General features: G+C 42.7%; 1 protein-coding gene across 2 annotated transcripts; it reads right to left on the reverse strand.

The window, feature by feature from the left end:
* Nucleotides 1–204: 204 nt before the first annotated feature.
* On the reverse strand, nt 205–16,545 carry LOC147795613 (Na(+)/citrate cotransporter-like). 2 transcript variants are annotated; one of them, XM_087131543.1, is made up of 14 exons: nt 15,969–16,545; nt 12,684–12,806; nt 11,737–12,002; nt 11,150–11,276; nt 10,538–10,689; nt 9,598–9,840; nt 9,049–9,168; nt 8,408–8,524; nt 7,668–7,784; nt 6,961–7,049; nt 6,451–6,569; nt 4,413–4,574; nt 2,438–2,575; nt 205–2,027 (listed from the first exon to the last, which is right to left on the reverse strand). In XM_087131543.1, the coding sequence occupies exons 2-14, from the start codon at nt 12,792–12,794 to the stop codon at nt 1,896–1,898; spliced, it is 1,893 nt and encodes a 630-aa protein (XP_086987669.1). In that variant the 5' UTR covers nt 12,795–12,806; nt 15,969–16,545; the 3' UTR covers nt 205–1,895. The 2 variants fall into 2 exon arrangements, with proteins under 2 accessions (XP_086987669.1, XP_086987670.1); XM_087131544.1 differs by lacking the exon at nt 15,969–16,545 and having other exon boundaries at nt 12,684–12,930.
* Nucleotides 16,546–20,801: the final 4,256 nt, after the last annotated feature.

Consider the following 20,801-nt stretch of genomic DNA (forward strand, 5'->3'; position numbering starts at 1 on the left):
GACCCTACACGAACAATACCTGGTGTGATATTTCATTTCAGTTCCAGCGTCTGCATCCTGTTGGCCCAATATGTCTAAGCTTCATATATCAGCCGTGTGCCGTGGGAGTGCTTAATTCGTGCACGCGTATGTCACGGAGACCGGCTCATTCGATGGAAACATCTGCTATGTATAGTACCAAAAAAGATGAAAAGGAACAGTAAATTACCTTGCCTGCATGTCGTCAGAGGTGGCATTTTTATTCAGCAAATACATGATCAAAAAGGCCGGTGTATATCGTTTATTCATTATGATGCCCGAACACGTACATTTAAAATTCCAACCACATTTGCAAACATTATTAAATTTTATCTCCACCGCGAAATGATGTTGACAACGTATTTTAACTAAAATTTTAAAGTTGAGACTGTAAAAGAGAAAGGAATAAGCTCAGGCCTGAGGTCCTCAGATAAAATAAAAATGCTATAGCAAACATGAACAGGCAACATATCAGCATGTGCAATCCAACTTACTTTTATACATTCTATTTATTGGTTGGTGCTCATCAGCATTGGATATTACAAACATTTTAATCCCGGCCATGCACAGCATGGTGAGTTTTAAACTGAAACCCATACACAAAAGGAAAATAAATTGTCGGTAAAGAGCTTAAAATATATCCCGTGACCGTGTACAAGTATAATATGATCTGCATGCGTGCGAGTAAAATTCTCTCCATCTCTCCCTTCGATTTGGCAAAAGACAGTTGTTTTCAAGCAAACTGAGAAAATCTAAATGACCCATTCCGGATGTTGCCGGAAATTAAGCGCATTGCTCCTCCTAGGAACTATCTATCATGTCCCACTACTACGGACAGGCAGCCATTTTGTAAACATAGTTGCCGTCTTTGAAGAAATTTAAAAACAAAAAGAGCATATCAGTGTCAAGGGTTGGTCTGGGGAACCAACGGAGGTCATCTCCCGAGAAAAAAGCCCAACGATTAAAAACAAAAAAAAACCAAAAAACAAAAACAAAACAAAAAAACGGAAGGGTGGGTTTTTTGCTTTGTCGTTTTTCTTCCTTCCCTCTTAAGCAAAGACGTCCAAGAATGTAGCTTCAACCCCCAAGGAAGGCCATAAAATGTTACATAAAAATAATGTCCCAAACTATTGGCCACCCTAACAATTTTGCCCGCGTCAAAAATTTGGTCCGGATACGCCCTCAGTCGCGGGGGGGGCGGGCACCCACTGAAGCGACATCGAAAGACTTCTGGATGGTGACGCAGGTACTCATCAAACGAGTACACGTGAGGTCATAAAGACATGGATTTCACAGCTGTCGAAATTGCTCATGACAGCAGCATGCAAGGGTGGCTACAGAACCATTTGGGGGAGGTGTTGTTTCTTAGGGGCCCAAAAATTTGGATTTTTTTAAAAAACCTTTTATGGCCTCACTTTTGGGATTAGGCTACATTTGGGAGCTTCTTACCCGCTTTTGAAGGGGAGGGAAATAAGATAGACCTAAAATCGCCTTTCTCTCCTTATTTCTTTTTTTTGGGGGGGTTGCTTTTAAATTTCTGGTGTGTACGTCATTCCCTTTCAGGTAGGCCTATACAGGTCAGTACCAAACAGCCCTGAAAGGGAAATAACACTGATGTGTTATGTGCAGTATGTGCGTACAATTGTCAATCATTATGTTTTCCATCCAGGCTTAAAAAAGAGATTTTAAATAACTTCAATTCTTCTCAATCACCATAACAACGCTAATGTATGTACACCCTTTGGGAATTGCTCAGGCTACTATTAGCAATCAGTTAAGCATGCAATTAAAGGCTGCATCCGCAAGAGGAATCTCCCGCATCTGAAGGGCGATGGGTCGGACGCGTCGGCACACGCGGAGAATCTCGCCCGGCCCTGCTAGCCCAGACACGTTGAGTTGGGGGCCCAGGGTGGATAGTTGAAGACGTCATACATGGGTATCGCCAGCGAGTTGATAAGGCCGTTCGCCATGATAAGCCCGATGATGTTCATCACCACTCCTGCCTTGGCCTACCCAGGGCAGAGAGAAACACAAAATGGTGACTAGTTTAATTCAACGAGATAACCTGGCTACCTTGCTGTGAATATCACGTGCCTTCTACCAAGGTTGTGACTGGATTTTGAGATAGCAAACTATGTGGAATGGGCACTGTCAAACTACAGAGCAGGTTCCTTGCTCTATGGTCGAATTTGGAATCGTATATGACGTAGTAAAGAAAGTCAAAGAAATGCATTAAAATTTGTTTGCACTCCACAAATAAAATACACAGCATCTCAGCCTGTTTTCCAGAAGGGGAGTAACCCTGTGGACCTGCATTATGTGGACATCTTTTTGTTCACGGATCCACACTAGGTGTGTGAGATTGTACACCCTAACGACTAACGAATCTGTCTTCGGGTGGAGAAACGACATTACTCACCATGTCGACGACGGTGATTGTGCCGTAGGAAAACACAATAGCATTCGGGGGTGTGGCAACAGGAAGCATGAAGGCATAGGAACAAGCCAGGGCCGCCGGAATCATAATATAAAGAGGATTCACGCAGATACTTTCAGCCTGAGGAGAAAAAAACCATAACACTTTCTTGATTTACTGCCAGGAATTTCGGATATAAACTCTGAGATTGGAGGGTCCAGTTGTGGAAAGTTGTGGAATGTGCTTATTTCCTGTTGCATTTATATTTGTTCCTGCTCCTGTTGTTCCTGTTCCGGATCCTAGTTCGTTATTTTTGTGGTTCTTGTTGTTGATATGGTTGTTCTTGTTGTGTAGTTTTTGACGTTAGGGGAGGTTTCGAAGAAAATGATTTTCATCTTGTCTGAGTTTATGTTTCATAAAATGGTTTACACGTTTCTCATGCAAAACATATTAGTTTTCATCGATAACTTTATAAACTGAGTTTTTATTTTCCTTAAGAGCTAGAATTTCTCTGCTTCACCATATCCATTTTTTTCAGACAACAACCACACTTATGGCGAAAATACAGGTCTCTTTGCAAAACATGCACAGCTCTGTACAAGGATAAATTAGCAATATTAAAGTGCTGTTTGAGTTACCACGGCAACGCAACGAAAGATCCACAGCCCTCACAGACATATGAAGGCCGATCCACTGGTCTGTAATAAGCGAAACAGCGTGGTGCGTCTCTTAACAAACAACCATGATGACGCAAATGAAGGAACTTTTTTGTTTCAATGTTATACGTCTTCCAATTCGTGGGCGTGTGGCTTTCGCCGATGCTTTGCTTTCGCTAGGGACACCTGATTCTACCTCGCAGGGTAGACACGCTGAAATTCACATCAGCTGTGCGTTGCCTTTAGCAATTTTGCTTAATCTCAACCAAGCTCGGTGAAACACCTGCTGGTATCTTTCAAAAGATACCTTTTAGCCTCTGGCGCTGAATGTCAGAACTGTTGAAATGAGTGAAACCTGACCCTGGCATAGGGTTGAAAACTTACATCGTCGGAATTTTCATGATTTGCTCCAGGAAAAACTCTGTGCTTATATAGGTCTCCCATTTTGTTCTGGAAATATTCTACACCTCAATCTGCCAAAATGACAGAGTTTTAGACATTTGGTCATGTGGTCTCTCTGCATTTCGTTTTCCAAAGATCGTACTTTTGATAGCTACTTGGTTGGGACACTCCTTAAATTTCATCATGTCCCACCCTGTTGAATGATAAATGGTAGTAAAAAATGATGTGTTATATCCTGGGCTGTTTTCCAATACTCAACTTGGGCTCCGTCTAAGGCTTCAACTGTTTTTTACTAGCTGACTTTCTAGCTGTAAGCGCAGTAATTAGTCTAATAGTGCCTCATCAAATAAGATGCAAGAGAACCAAAAAATACAGTAATCCAATGTAATTTAAACGCTTCGGGCGCACAGTAGGAGATTGGTTTTGGGAACGAAGCCTGAGACGGAGACGAAGTTGAGTATTGGAAAACGGCCCTGTATCACAAAATGATGCGGCTAACCATCATTCTGGAACTCGGCCGATCATTGAATGCATTCTGTCACGGTTGGCACTGAATGGCCAACGTCGATAAATTCTATTTAACACAAGCGCCAGGCCAAGTCGCAGTTCGTGAGAAACATGGCAACGGGTAACACGCAGAGACGGGGCTCTCGATTGTGATGCACAGCTCTACTGTAAACTTCATTTCCAGCCATAATAGCCGGGTATTTTTCGCTCAGCACCGCGCCGATCGCGTCGCGACGTGATTGGCAGATACCGCACTCTACCCATGCATTGTGTGACAGACAATCTCCAATGTGGCAACTTGAAACTCGGTATACTTGATATTAAAACTGATGTAACCAGCGCTGCGCTAGCATAGGGGCGCCGACGGACAAAACACAGCCTGCAACCTACTTAAAACCACGTCTAATGCTCACCAACGACGCGAGGACAGGCAGGAAAATGGTTGCCGTGGCGACGTTGCTGGTGAACTCTGTGAAGATGCAGATGACGATGGTAATGACGAGGACGAGGACTGGCGCAGGGATGTTCTGGAGAACTTTGAACTGATCGGCCAGCCACTGAGACAATCCGGACTCCTGGAAATTAAGTTTCAGAATGGACACTAGGAGCAATAAACTGTCGAAGTCCAAGAAGCCACAGATATAACTTCGGGAGAGAACAACAATATGCAGCATTAATTCAACAACACATGATAACAATGCTGTATCACACAATGTCAATTCAACACCAAGGGATAGCCATTTGACGACACAGGGTTTTCATACAACGCTGGGTGGTATTAATTCAACACTGCACAGGTTAATTCAACACCAGGGAGTTGGAATTCAACCCCACACTTTTTATGGGACACAACTCGTGTATTGAACGCCACATGGTGTTGAACACACGCGATGGTAATTAACTTCGTAGTCTTTGCACTGTTGACTCTCGACTGAGCCAATCCGCCTCGAGTAGAAACACCCCCCTGTATTCATTTTGTTTGTAGAGATGCGACCGTAACGCATGCATTTCATAGTTGTTCGTGCAATAGCCACACACGTGACCGAGTCAAATTTCAAACCCTTGTCGCGAACCGCGTATGTTCTTGCCCCTCACTTAGTTTGTACGCATGCGTACTGAATCCCATTATAGAAGCCAGTAAAGTGGCTCTTGACTCGGGCAGGTGGACCCCAAAAGTAATCGATCAACATCAAGCTCAGATATAGTTGTTTGCCCCTTAATTATAAACCGATTAGTATTTGACCACTCCCTTTTTGCTAACTTGCACACGATACAAAACCATTTTCTGCCGAATTTTTGCCCATCTTTCTCACGTACTTCCAAAGAATTATAGAGTCAGAAGTTGGAAGTGAAGCCAACATTTCAGAGGGGATTTTTTTTCAGTTTGGTCGGGTTTCCCCTGACATTTCTCTACTTGTGAATTAATAGTGAGGAATATCATGAACGCTAAAATGAGAAAGTATCGTGCAAGAAGGAAACCGTATGAATGAGACCGGAATGTTTTGTCTGTGCCATTTAGTCGGGCAATTTGGCGTCATTGTAGTGCAATGCAGTAAAAGTCAACTGGTACCTAAACGCTCTCGTATCCAGGGGTGAAGTGTGTGTGGGTGTGTGTGTACGTGTATGCCATGCCCAGAATCCGGACATCTCATTTTGGCCGCTGTCGGACATGTCGGACTCAGTGCAGAAATTTGAATCTGCATGAAAAGGGACTGCATTTCAGACAAATGGCTCTCGATCTTGAAGAAATGAACTAATGGATACAAACGATCCATCAGTTTTCCAGACAGTATCATCGATGACCTGAGGGGACTCAGAAAAAAGTGTGAAAATTGGGCACTAAGTAAGGTGAAAAACACGGAAAACGACGAATATTGGGTCCCAATGAAAAACGAAGTGAAGTTCAAAAAAGGTTCTTTGCCTAGAAGTAATAAACTGTTTGATCATAGGAGTTAATAGTCTTTCGTGTGGCATCAAAGTTACTTGAAGGTAAACCGGGCAAAATTGTGAAAATTAGACACATTAAAGTACGGTAAAAAGCGATGCTTTTTTCATAATTATCCTTAAAATCCGTAAAATTGACATTTTTCACTTATCTATTTTCCGGAAATCTTTCTTATCAGAAGCTATTAAATATCAATATTTGGTAGATTCTTGGCAATTCATTCACACACGAGGTCTTCAAGGGAAATGGCAGGACAAATTCCTCACTTGGGTCACCACCGATATGCGTCGTCCGCGGGACTCAGTTTTCAGGCCGACGACCATATGGTACAATTGCGCATGCGCAAATACACAAACTAAATGCATACACAGTCTATGGGGAAACGAAAATAAGTGGAACTTTGAAAAGTATTGGATTTGGAAAAAAAAGCAGTCATCACAGAGGGCAAACTGCAAAGCATTTTGAATATGTGATGTTGGGTTGCCAAAGACCTATTGACATCTTACCCTACAACCGTCTGCCAAGGCAAACCCGCCACCAAGGAGCAGTACAACGTTCCACGGTAGCTTCTTTTGCACGATAGACCATGTCAACAACGGAGTGCGGGGCCCAAGTTTGGTGCCGTCTACAGAAGAAAAAGTAAAAGTGACGAATATTGTTCATCAGAGACTATTAAAGATCACAGGACAAACTTAAAAAGCGACCCCCAAGGCGAACAGCGTTAAGCATTGTAACAGCTGTATAAAAAGCGTCATCGACATGCTGTGCAGTACCTGACAAAATGCTCCTTCCATGACTGAAAGGCTCCAACATGTGTGACATGATCTTTTGCTCACAATTTTTTATTAGCGATGTTTTTTTCAAGCAACCAGTCGGTAACTGAGGTTTTTAACACCCGCTAGTTTTGAACTCCCTAGTCAGCTCTTCGTTAAAGAGACTGCTCCCCCGGTGGTTTCACGGCGTATACAAGGCTTCACTGGAAGATAAACCCTCAGACCCGAGACTGTCGAACTAACCTCGCCAGCAGAACATGTTTGGCAGCGTGGAGGGGAAAAGAAACAGAAGGAAACAAATGAATACGACCGCCGTCGCGTCAGTCACGTACCTGAAAAAGGAGCAGACATGCAGGTCAATCCTTTTCGATATTTGCTGGGGATCATTGATCATACAGTGTTTTACAGCAACCCCAGTCCTTTCAATTCAGTCGCTAGTTACTCCCTTGGCGATGCATGACATTGTAATAATTTAATGCTTCTCCAAAAGTAGCGGAAAGTCAATAGCCAATATAAAGTTTACATCAAAACCAGTTTGCTCTTCAGTGTGTAAGTAACTGGCACATAATTATATAAATACATGTGTACTTCCTATTACCACACCTCACAATATCATAAAAATAAAAATACACATAATCCAGATCAAAATTCTTACTGATCCGGTAGAGGTCTAGCACACAAGCATAGTAAGTTGTCAACAACGCGTACGCTAACATCGCCTCCGGAACATATGACAAGATGGCGGCACACATCGTTTTCCTGTGCTTTTTGATGCTGTAAAACTATAACGCTATTTATTTGGGGACAACACGATCACCTACGGTGCCTTGTCGACTACCTTCATTCAAACCAAACGTACTACAGTTATATATTATATCCAGTTTTGTCTTCTTTTCAATTTCTCCTCTCTGAGTGGGAGTATTTCGGGCGTGTGATGGCGTCATACTCACAGTGGGACTGGGAACAGCTCCGCCCATCCATTGGCGTCGGGAATAAATGCCAGTTCTTTCGTGAACCACAGGAGCGCCAAGGCTATAAAGTGGATTAGCACCCAGACCTCGGCCCACCTATTATCAAGGAAGAAGGAAACAAGGGCCTATCTTTAACACTGTTTGTTTTTTGAGGGGGGGGCAATGATTTACAGAGATAATTCTGAGAGAACTTTGAGGAACCAATCTAAAGAATGTTCAAGTGACACTTCAACTTTAATTTTATTTTTTCTTATACTTGCTAAGCAAGATAAAAATTTTACAATAAAAAATGCAAAGGCAACGTCCTAAGAATTAAAAACATTATGTTTTATATCACCTACAAGCTGCTTTGGTTCTTCAGTTCAGAGCTGTAGGAAATATACTTATTTCATGACACGCAACGGCACTGGTAGCGAGAAAGGAAGTGAACGTGACTAAAGTTCGACCGAAGTCGCATGAATGATGGATGGTTTGATTATCTTGTCGACCATTTAGAACCGTGCACTCCGCCCATCATTAGCATCGCTAGTTACCAATGGCATTTTTCGGAATTCAGCACAAAAGAAATCATCCATATGAGATACTTTTGCAAGATGGTAGAGGCAATCTCATCCTTTATTTAATAATTACAGTTTCAACAAATCAGGACTGCGCCTGTGCGTTTGGAATTCGGAATTTGGAATTAAGAAGCATCCGACCATTAACTGATGCAGACTTACGACATTGGACCGAGGGCGTCGTACTGCTTTTTAATCACCGCCCGAATGGTGGCGGCCTTTGCGTCATGATTTTTACGCGAACAGCAGGAGCGAAGTTCTCGACAGCAACCGAACAGACTGAAAGAGATGAAAACATAAGTAAATTAATTCACGCTAAATTATTCAACAAGATCAACATGTCATGGTCATTCTGGTGCCATTCAGCAATTAAGGGTTCTGGTACTCGGCATAGGCTTTGTGCGTTACGTGCATGGGCGTCAATCGGTGGTGGACGGGGGACCCACTTTTCCAATGGGGGATACTATATCACAATAGCCCCCCCCCCCCAACTTTTTCCAAAACCTAAATGAAAATATAAATAGCTTGCACAAGCATTTGTTAAAACAACTAGCTAAAGTAGCCACAAATTGTCTCAGATCACACCACAGAGCATCTATAGGCCTACTCCAAAATTTTCCGGGGCGTTGAGCGCGCACGCATTTGTTCTTATCAGAGCTATGCCCCCCAACACACACACACACACACACACACAAGTGGGGACATTCCTTTGTTCTCCTGTGGTTAAGGAAACGTGATTAAAATGCTCCTTTTTCTCCAACTAGGACAACTCCTTCGAGCTGGATTTTTGTTGATGATTTCACCTTCTATCCAGAAAGAAAAATTGCAACCAGAACCACGCACAGAAAATGCTGAGAATCATGGCCGGCAGAGCAAAGACTATCCACGAGGCGAAGTTGATATTGGCAGCATCCCCGTACAAACTATACATCATGTGACACAGAAAAAGAAACCATGAAAAATGACCAATATTAGCTTATTTTGTCAGCTCTCAGATGCTACGGAAATTTGCACAGAAATGTTCAACACCAGGACGGGACGCAATGCAAAAAAAAAGGAAGGAAAAACTCCAAAAGAAATCAAGGATTTGTTGACTTTCATCGAAAACTGTTATGCACTAGGCGACCTTACTGCCTTATATAGATAAATATAATAAATATATAGAATTCGCACAGAATTCATCAAGAAATTGCTTCCCGTTATAAACTTCAACGTAAGGGTGACATGTTTCTGTAATTGATTGCTTCTTTTTTTACTTGGGAAAATTAGTTCATATTCAGGTTTTGCTACATTTAACTAGTTCCTAGTAGGGTAAAAATAGTGTAACTTTTTGGTAGCATGCTCACACTTACTCGCTCACAACCTCGTTGAATACCAGGTTGGTGCCCGTCCCAGTTAATGTTGCCGTGCCGCCGAAGGAGGCGGCGGCAGACACGCACAGCATCATGCCCTTGCACATGGAGTTTTGCGCAGGGGACAGGGAGGCGAAGTCAATGTCGACGTTGGCGGCGTCGTCACCCTTCGAAGTGACATCCTCCGAGGAGCCCTCCTGTCGGTCTGCATTCTTTTCGTCGGTCTCGTCAAGGTCCGTTTCTCTGCAGTGAGGAGAGCGAAGCAGTTTTCACAATCGAGTTTGAAACTGGTCCGAAAGGCCCGCTACAGAGCCTAAAGGACATGCAAACACATCCTCGAGACTGGCACCCGTAAATAAATGAGAAAGCAGACAGAAAGAAAACTTATCAAAGCAAAGTTTTGAAACTAAGAACATCGTCTGCGAAACCTTTTTTTAAGTTGTAAAACCAGAAAAAAGGGCAATGATAAAGACTGGACCCAGGCCACAAGGTTCATGGAAGCCGACAGAGGAAAGTTCGAGCAGCATCGAGTAACAGGTAGAAAATGCAAGAAAGCGGTTATAAGATTATTCAGGACATATACAAATGTACAGAAATCCATCTCTTGCGAGATTAACGTTTCTCATAAGACGCAGAATCTTCGAGTATAAAGATCTCTGCAGTAGGCTAGGGATCATAAATCCCCAACTCAAAACCCTCATACCCTTTTGGTTTTAAATTAAGCCCAAGAATGCTAAGCATTCGTCAATGGCAAGAGTTGTCAATTCAATTTAAAACCAGGATAGGAAATTTGCGTCTCACGATGCAAGAATCGAACAGCATTGTCCAAAGCTCAATGAGTTCACTTGTATTCAGTATTAATTAGCTGCTGATAACTAACAACCTTCAATACTGGCAATGATGGTAATTAAAACATAACAACGGAATGAAGGGTTTCCACCTTGTTTTATAAATCCCATTCGGTTCTTCAGTAGTTACACTCTGTGAAGAGAAGTTGTTTTCCGGCATTTGAGTTCCCTTCTCCAACTCTAACTGTACGCCGTCGCAACTTACTGCGACTGCGTCGGCATTCTCCAACGTATCGTCCTCTTTCTGTAGATATGAATATCAGGTCACGTCTTGTTAATGATGAAGTTAACGCAATATATATTGTCACGTTTATAAATTTTTTAGACAGGCCTTATAAACTCAAACAGAGATAGAAATACGGAGTTCGGCGGGCGGAAATTCAAATCCCCAGACAAGAACATGTATCAAAGTTACGGGACGTACAATTGCCTGCACACGAAAAGCATAACAGCCTCTCATCCTTTTTAAGGCGAGACCCCTCTACGGCCTCAATGGTTTAGGTCTCACATGTGTCCCAAATATGGCGACATTTAAGTTTTATTCGAGTAGGCCTACTTAAATGTCGCACTCAAAACTACTGGCACCCCTCCAGCCAGACTGTATTTATATTCTACAAACACACTTCTCGGTCATAGGGAGGTTTAAAAGTGCTGGCCTATGGTGTGGCCGCTCAGACATGTTTCCACACTGCCGTCAAACTCACCTGCCCATCTTTCTTGACCATTTGGGCCAGGACCGAGTGAACAATGGGTACCATCATGGCGGTGGTGGCGGTGTTACTAATCCACATGGACAGGAAGGCAGTCACAGCCATGAAACCCAGCATTAATCTGGCATCAAATGACAGCACTTTCGATCATCTGCTACAGGCTATAGTCAAGTCATCAACGATCAATCGTGGGTCGATCATAAACCTTCAATTATCGAGCTTAATTCGAGAACAAACGTTTTCCCTTGACAATAATTGCGAGTTGAATATCGGTTACTTACAAGATAAATAAGAAATGCTTGGTAGTTAACATCGGTCTGATTTATGGTTGACATTTACTGCCAACTCTGATTAAGAGAAGTAAAGAGTTCTGAGCATTTTTCGTAAAAAGGAAGCTCCAGTAGTTTGATAAATAGCAAAAGTAATTCCAACAACACTCCCTAAAAACCGATTTGTTAAGACCACAAAAGATTCAAAACAGTAATAATTGGGCACAATATCCACCACAATTGGTTATTTCAACCAAATTCTTTTTAGAAAGCATTTGGATCTGAATTTATCTTTATCAATGCATTAGATACCTTCTGGGCTGGGATCCAACCAGGAGAAGGACTCCTAGTGCGATGCGACGGTGAAGGTTCCAGTGTTGGATTGCCACAGCCACCATCAGACCGCCCATGGCCAGGAAGTTGGTGTCCTTCAGGTAGTTTCGGCACACATCGTCGGAGTCTTGAACCCCCAGCAGCGGGAAGAGGAGAACGGGCAGGATAGACGTGACGGCAAGGGGGACCACCTCAAAGGTCCAGTAGCCCGCCATGACGATCACTACCCAGCCGCATTTGGCTACCTGTGAGAGCGAAAATGCAAGCAATTTCGATTCAGTTGACGCAGGTAAACGAATAACTACCTGCCAACAAGTTGGCAAAACTGTCCAGCCAGTATACCATAGCCAGCCAGTCAATAAATCAAACGAGCATGCAGACAGCCAGGCACATGGGCAGCCAACAAATAAGCCAATAAAAATACTGTACAAGCAGTTAACCACTCGCGCAACAACGCAGCCACCAACCAGCTGAGGGTGCAAGCAGATCGGGGGACAGGGGTATATACGACGTGTTCACATTGACGGGTACCGGGACATAGGGGATCCCCAATTTTTCACATTGACAAATAGAGGTACCGGTAAAACGGTAAAAGCCCGGCCAATTTTTCAGCAGAGGCCGTGTTTGACCAGCAACAATTTATTGACTACTGGTCAATTCTCCCTGGTAATCAATGCACAAAATATAATCTATGCCCAAGGTTAACTCAACCAGTGGGTGACTCAATGTCGCTGATCGAACTTGCGCCGTGTCCGAAACGGGCTTCCAGAGCTACGGCTAGGTCTATTGTCTACGCGTCTCCACGCATTTCCGATGGAGCGAAGACCTAGACCTAGCTCTAAACAAGACATTCGGATGCAGCCTTGGCCAGAGCCAAGGATGAAATCGCCAAAAAGGTGTTCATCTCAAAGAGACAATATACTTACACTATCCCCAGATACAATCAGCAGCGGTGATGCCAGTAGAGGGATCAGTACCAGCAGTATGGTGGTTCTGAACGCCCACAGCACCTTGACGACACTCTTGCATTTATCCATGTATACGGACAACTACTCAGATCAAAATAGACGTAGAGACGAAACAGTTTAAAGTGAAACCTTGCACTGATAGATTTGCAAGACAACCCTAATGCCATATATATAACGGCAACAATATTCACCTGAAACATCCATAACGCACTACAGCCACTAAACACAAACATGAAATCGATTTGTTTATATTTCGTAACCTTTGGACAGGTTCAGTGTCTACTTGCGCTCCAGATCTGCAAGTGTTCCCATGGACAACCCCCTGCATGTCCACGCCAAAAGTTCACGACATCTTAAGGTGAGGTTTTAGACTTCGTGGTGCATAGGCCCACATTCTGGCGCAAACTTTGCATCAAAAACCTGACACCCCACTTTCGCTGCAGGATACCAGAACAGTTACGTGAATTTTACATGATCGCCGTGTTAAATACCACCTCATTGCAAACCGAATTCAAAACGTTCGAGCTATTATAAACCCTGATCAATAGACCAAAATATCGATTTCTTGTGGGGCAGCATGCCGCAATCACAGTTTTCCACTTATCCATTAATATGCCTGAGTAGAGATCGCGAGGCAACCAGCTTTTGAGAGTTAAATTTGAATAAGATCTGGTACTCTAAGTTCTTTAAATTCAAATGAACATAATTTGAATTCTCCATACTAAAGACACTGTTGCTTTACCTCGTGATTCAGGGCAAGCTATTGCTTTTATTTCTAGAGATCCACTCAAGAGATGCCAATGCTTGCCCGAAAATAGAGTCTCTAGTCTGGGGAATATCAACTTAAATTGTTCAAATTTCACTCGCAAAAGGCTTAATGCAGTACCAATCGTATTTGGACCCACATACAGCACGAATCATTAACCGCTGAGTTAAGACACTGTAGTTTTTTTATTTGACTTCACGAAATGTTTAGTGAGTAACGATTTTGTGAAATCCTTTTCATAAGACCGAACTGCCTTGCATGTTTTTCTAACTGTAGAGGTGTACACCGCAGCGATGGAGCTATTATGTTTGTAAACAGGGTCAGGAAATGATAGGCTTATTTAATCTTTACCTCGATGCAGCGCATTTCAAAACGATAACAAGTTTAAGAACTATAAAAATACAAACGCCGTCTGGAAAGTAAACAAGTTAGCTTTAGTTTGCACATAGATGACATCACACATACACGCAACACGTTATCAAAAAGTAAACTGACTAAACTGGGGTGCATTTTGCAGGGACACTTGGGGGCGTTCAATTTCTTAAGTGGGCATTCAGTGGGTTTATTCACAGTTAACCCTCCAGGTGGCTGTACCAGTGGGTTTTGTCTTCTCTGATTTTTGAGCTGGGGCATGGAGGAAGCGGTGAGGGCACACGAGGGGCAGAGGCCTCGAGCAGCAGGCGTTCCCCATGCCCTGACTTAGTTACGCAAATGGAACACGTACGCGGTTGAATTCAACACCTGCCATGTACATGACTACCTTTCCGCAAGGGGGGATCGGGAACGTTTGTCCTCAGATTCGGATCGAACGACCCCGGGTTTGCACTTGTCGATCCTCCTTTAATCTCCCTTGCAGGTACAGATCCTCCTTCGTTAATCTTTACGAGATCCTGTGTAAATGCACTCTACTTGTCCCATTCTGGATCCCGCTGAGACCGACGGTGCGAACTAAAATAACCCAGTAGTTTTTGAAGTGTCGTGGTAGATTGAACGGTCTTTGAAAGTAAACAGGTCTTTTATCTCCATTATTTTATGACAACCACTTTTTATGACGAATGCTTTTATCTCTTATTATAGCTCATATCAAGATTCAGAATTTGTCCATTTATCTACAGTGAACCTGTACGGCCACCTGAATATAAAATGTATAGACTTAGCGTCGAGGTTTTTTTTTTCAAAAATATAAAGGTCGGTGTTTCTACTGTTCAAAGATTTAAAAAGTCTCACAAAATGGAAAGTCAACGGTGGTGTGAATAGTTTGTAGCACGGTTCAATAAAAGTTTTTAAAACGTGGCTGATTCCATAGGATTGCACGGTAGGGGGCGTGATATATTGAAAGAGACCCACTGTCTAAATTTGAAATTTCCTCCTCCCAAGTACCTACTTTATCTTCCAATGGACTAGTTGGACTTTGGTTTTCTACCTTATTTTACCTGTGGTGAGAAACTCACGCTGCTAGCTTCAAAAAAAGAAACGAGCCGGGACCATGAGTTTTCTCTCATTGACTGGAGGGTCTCAACAATGTACTCGCTGGACGGTTGTAGCATGTGTGCCCGTGCAATGCCTAGAGCCGTAAAAATGTCTGGAAAAATACTCATCCTTCTCGGACGTATAATCCAGGTCTTGGGTCGGGGAGGGGCAGAATGGATTTTTTTCTTAAAACGACTGCCTTTTTTTCATTCGTAAAAGAATCGTCAACCATCGCCCCTCCCGCAGAAACTCTATCGTTTCTAAAATGCTGGCGCATTCATTTCCCTACCCCAAAGGCAACTATGTGGGGGGGGGGCTTTCCCCTGCCACTCCCCCATACGCCACTGATGTAAGGAATACAGCGAAAGCTACATGTATATGCTCAAATAACTTTCCAAGCTGAACGAAAATTAACGCAGATGTGGTTTGGTCCCGTATGGACAGCCATCTTTACTTTTGAACTCCAGGTTGTGAGTTGGACTGAGGCCTATGCAAAGCACAGGAAAGCGCAAGGAAGCGTGGGCCATTTTGTACCACTAACCTCCGCCACACGCCATGCATGTCAAATACAGTCGAACTGATGGTGTCTGGTTAATACGGGGTCTGCAACTACTATGTAGTGGGGAAGCTTAAAGGGCTTAGTCACTGCACAAAACAATCTAAGCTTTCTCTTCCTGCTCTACATTTTGAGAAAAAAGGCCCGCGCGTGCCCCTTTAATACACTATCATAATCCCAACAGTATATAGCTGCAATTTTGCTGAGCATTCAAGTCAAACATTCAGTTGGCTATGAACTTCAGCTTGAACTCAATTGAAAGATAAGATTGGAAACTTGCAATACTTCACCCAGGCTACTCCCCAGAACTTTGGGGTCCAGCTTCTGGTTCGTGCGGGAGCGGGGCGGAAGCTGGACCCCACAGTTCTGGGGTACTATACCTCGCCCTGTGCAACACAATTGGGTGAAACTGACCATGGAGGTACCTCCATGAACTGACAGTTAAACATACCTTTGTTTACAGTGAGCCGTTATCTTTGAAGGCAAAAACCCTCGATCGTCACAAGCTCTTCAATCGTTCAACTTTTTCTTGCAAAGCTGGCTTTCGATAGAATTAACTTGGTGGGCAGTTAAACAACACGTCAGCTGAGCGGTAATGTGATTCTCACAAATTTATTTGTTGTTTGTAATCAGCGTACCGGGACCTAATTTGCAACACGAGCAGTCGCCAGGGTGTACAAGGCTTGCTGAGTGAGGGCAAAGTAATCTGAGACACACTTCGCTGGTGCCCACCTGTCTCTACATATATGTTGGTGGTCAGGCTGTCTCATGCAGTCTCTGGCCCAAATTCAGTCTGTTCGGCCATACAAAGATCGGGTTTGTGGGCAAGGTGAAGAGTGTGTTGTAACTGGGTGAAACTCCAAGGCTTGTATGTAGGTCTACAGTGTGTCCCAGGCTCATCCCCCAACACACGAAAGGAACAGACAATACTTAACTATCGGACACAACAATGACAAGTGGTAGCATTTAAAACTTTCAAATCCTACATGGTGCCAGCATCCAGTCCCCTCACCCCCACGCTTGCCAAATTTCCATGGCTGGCCATGTACGTCATTTGCCATCACCACCCACAGATATTTATGCGACTAATATTGACTTTTTGTTGATACTACAATAAATTGTTATAGACTTTTGCCGAGGTTCGTGCAGTGTAATCGAAACCAGCCCACGATTGCTGGGAAAATAAAGTTGGACAAGACAAAAGTTGGATAAAGTGCAAGGGTCACTCCATGATCCCCGGAGAAAAACTGCATTGGCAAGAGCTAATAATTTGGAGGTTTTTTTCCAAAAAGGTTGGAAGATAATAGGCTTATGTTAACCTGTTCAAATATGCAACCAGGAAATACCGACCATTCTGAATGAATTTTATATCCGGCGGCCACCATGGTCCCGTGGATTTCTCCTTGTCTCCGAGAATCGATAAGAGCCGAATTTTTTCAAACTTATTTCGTTGACATTCTGGGACTGTTGACTACTGTATTGGAAAGTGTTTAACGTATACATGTACATTTGTCAATGGTTCACTTTGCAGATTTTAGCACATGCATTTCATAACGCAAAACAATTCCTCAACTTTTCTGGGTACTTCTGGGTAGATCTTCACTATTGTACATGTACAGTTTTACGCTGTCCGTTAACGGACTTAATTGTGAAGTCCGAAATAGATAACTTCAGACTACAGGGGGCGCTGTATTTGCTTGGTTCATTTACGGCCATCATGCATCCTCAACTCATATCCGGGTTGAAACCGAGGCTCTCTGTGCTAAACATATGGCACGGCCGCGCGACGTACGAAATAGCCACTGGCAGTGTGCGTGTCACCGTAGCAGCACTCACCATGCAGTCACAGGTACGTAGCTTCACCGTAAAAATGCAGTCTTCTTTTCTTTTATCTTGTAAATCATTATTTAATGCATGAATTCCCCAACCCCTTATGATGTGCCCAGAATGGGTTGTCTGTTGATGGTTAATTAGGAAATAATTCCGAAGAGTTTTACCCATTTTGTGATCACTGGTGATCAAGCTTTTTTAGCCGGTCATGTCGGTGTGCAGTGCCGCGAATGCAGACTGCTTGCCTTAGTGCGTGTTCCTTCACCTGGCCTAAAGGTAATCCTGCCAAAAATTGACCTATCCCTTCTGAAAATATAAAATACATGAAGAACAGTTCAGTGCAGTTGTCTCGTACGCAGACGAACATTTACGGAATTATATTTCATGGCAGTCTTTGGGTAATAGCCAAAATAAAAACAGACCAAAATACATGTATTTTAACGAATTTGTAATTTAAAAGGAAATAAACGGGAAGAATTCCATATACGAAGTTCACTGTAATATCGCGTAATTACTACAAAAGTATCCTTACTATGATCGCTGAATGAAGACGATTCCAATAGGCATTGAAGAGCTGAACATCATAGGACAGAAATATGGAGTTTTGGGCACACTTTTGGAGCTACACATGGACCAGGTTTACATCGACAGGCGGCCATCTTTGCTTCTGAAGAACATGGCGAATGCGCACGACGTGTGCGCATGAACCGAATCATATCCGGAAAGAACCATTATGTAACAGGGGTTGGGCTGCCACAAGCATTGAGGTAATTTTATGCATGAATCCGCAACACGAGGAGTGCAGAGGGCCGTCATCTGTCTGGATGGATCTACACAGTTCACGAAATGCTGCGCAATGTGCCCTACTGTACATGTACATGTACAATTTTTACTTGGGGGAAAATAGTGCGTGTTTTGCGACAATTTTAAAGTTGGACAATTTCTTTAGAAGGAAAAAAGGGGCCCAATTTCTTTTACAGACAGTTTGTAAGTTGGACAATTTGTTTAGAAGGAAAAAAAGGGACAAATTTCTTTTAGAGAGTGCTTGTCAGTTGGAGGAGTTTTTTTCTATATTTATACAGAGGGAAGGGGAAAAGGGAGCTGAAACCTGTCTTTAGATTATTGTGTGGCTATCTGCGCTCTAAAATGTGAGGGGAGGCTTGTACAGGAGAAGAACATCCTTAAAGATTTGATTGAAGTGGTCTACTCCTGCATGTCGGCAGCGCCACATGTATTCGGCCAGGTAGAACCCAAACTGGTCGCTTCCACTGTGTGGATAGTCACCTCTCTCACCAATTGCGTGTAAGACTCCAATTCTCGCTCATAGTGCATGTATTGCTAATGGATGAAGCAAGACTCCTCCTAGCCTGAGTTCTTATACAGCATTGGAACGAAATTCCTTCTTTCGTACGGCCGACTGCATTTCTACTTGTTCTTTCTCTTTTGGTTTACATAATACGACAGAGATAACTCACGTCATACAGTCAATTGTGCTCAGACATGTACCTTACCCAGTTGATTTCCTTTGGCACAACCTACTTACATTAACAACGGATAGCCACATTTATTTATATTCAAATATTCTAATTTATACAAATATTCGTGAATAATTACATATTCAGTTTCATAAATATTTAATTTTTTTAAATATTCATCTTGACCTCATCGTGACCTCTCCTTAATTCAACCGTAACTTTATATGGAACATATCGAGTTCCGCCGGCAACAAGCGCTCGTGTGGCGTGGTCAGTTAGACTGCTGTATTTCTATACCTAACAGTTCTCTTCATTGCAGGTTCGCTTCCCCTTTACGACACAATTTGGATTAAATGTATTAAATGTGTATACTAACTGTAATAATCCTTGTACTAATGACAGGAAAACTGGGGAGAAATAAAAGGACGGGATAGTGAAGGAAGAGGAAACGGTAGACGATATAGTAGGGGAAAAAAAGAACGGCAAAAGGACTCACTTTTTTGCCGTTTTATTGCGTGGGGCCCCTTCTTTTTAAACCTGTCCCCCTAAGTTACTGAACCCCCTTTCACATCTCTATCCCCTAAAAATAAATGTCGCCCCTTTTTAAATCTGTCCTGGAGCAAAAATTTCTCCTAAAAAGTGAACTTCGTATATGGAATTCTTTCCAAATAAACTTGTAACAATACTCTGTTTTTACAAAGGATTCTAATGTTTAGTCTAACTTTGCTGACAAGATGGTCTCGTTAGGTAATTGGACTGAATCTACGGTTGCACTACACACTCCAATTGTTGAAAACAGTGCAAAACCAGACCGAAATAGCGCCGCCTGTAGACTCTCGTGAAGAGGTTGGAATCTGTTTTTTTGCTGGAAATTCAAGATTATGGCCAGACAATCACTTTTCGTTTCAATTTTATGGGGGTTAGCCACGATTTCTTTGTTCATTCATATTTTCCCGAAGACTAAGTAAAACTACATGTATGCGCTCAGCTCTGAATGTAGCCCCTGCCTCTATCCAATAGGCCCACAATTTGGGACTTTTTGTGAAAGAAATACCCCGAACCGGAAACTGTCGGTCCCATATTTGGAATTTATAGAAATATTTCTATGATCCCTCCTGATTATGGCACGTCTTATTGTGAAAACCTGTGGGATCACAAGATAGTAATGAGCTCACGCGCAGAAATACAGCCATTTGGTTGAATGCACCCTTTAATATCACCTCGAGGGCCGGTTTCACAGTAAAAATGACTCAAAACGAAGAAAATCTATTGAAAATAGAAAAAACAATTCCTTTCTGAAGAATAATAAAACAGTTTGTCCGTTGCCACTAAATGTGGTTGTGTTTTGGGAGCAATGAAAATCTTATTCGGTAAACAAACGAAAACTGAAAATTAAACATCTGCAAAACTGCGGGACACACAGAAGAAGGACTACCAGAAAGGTGAGAAAGAGGACAAATGGACAGAATTAATTATTGATTGAAACTTTCTAATTTCTGTTTCCCCGGTGTTCAACTTCACTCACCCAAGTACAGGCGCCATGGCCATTCTAAAGTTAGGGAGGCGAATAAAAAACTGCTGAAAGACGACGTTTGATGCTGAAACTGAATTTCATTTCATTTATTTTCCAGATAAAAGGACATACAAAAATACACAAATTACATACAAGAGGCACACGTAAAAACATCAAAATACATTACATGAGAGATAAAAATTAATTGCACAGTAACTAAAATACATGTACCAGAAAAACACCTCACCAGCCAGACTACTCTAGCAAACTATCAACACAGCACAAAAACGCAACTACCAACCTTCAGTGCAATGCAGCAATACTCACACTCTCTCACACACCCCAATCATGTCCATGAGGGAGAGTACCAACAACCACTACACATATACAGACAAACAAAAACATACGAGCTGGAAGAACCTCTGGCAGGGATAACCAAAACAGTGACAGAGACACTTTCAAAGTG

This window comes from Acanthaster planci, unplaced genomic scaffold (genome assembly GCF_054643075.1).
Source record: "Acanthaster planci isolate LZ-2023a unplaced genomic scaffold, COTS_SCS Contig1, whole genome shotgun sequence".
Classification (NCBI taxonomy): domain Eukaryota; kingdom Metazoa; phylum Echinodermata; class Asteroidea; order Valvatida; family Acanthasteridae; genus Acanthaster; species Acanthaster planci.

Bases quoted from the DNA above. Each gene is read 5' to 3' on its own strand.
- LOC147795613 (XM_087131543.1), bottom strand. From the start codon at position 12,794: ATGGATAAATGCAAGAGTGTCGTCAAGGTGCTGTGGGCGTTCAGAACC. The intron at 10,690-11,149 runs GTGAGTTTGACG...TCATATCTACAG, and splicing joins TGGTCAAGAAAGATGGGCAG to AAAGAGGACGATACGTTGGA. The intron at 7,785-8,407 runs GTAAGTCTGCAT...CCTTGATAATAG, and splicing joins GACGCCCTCGGTCCAATGTC to GTGGGCCGAGGTCTGGGTGC.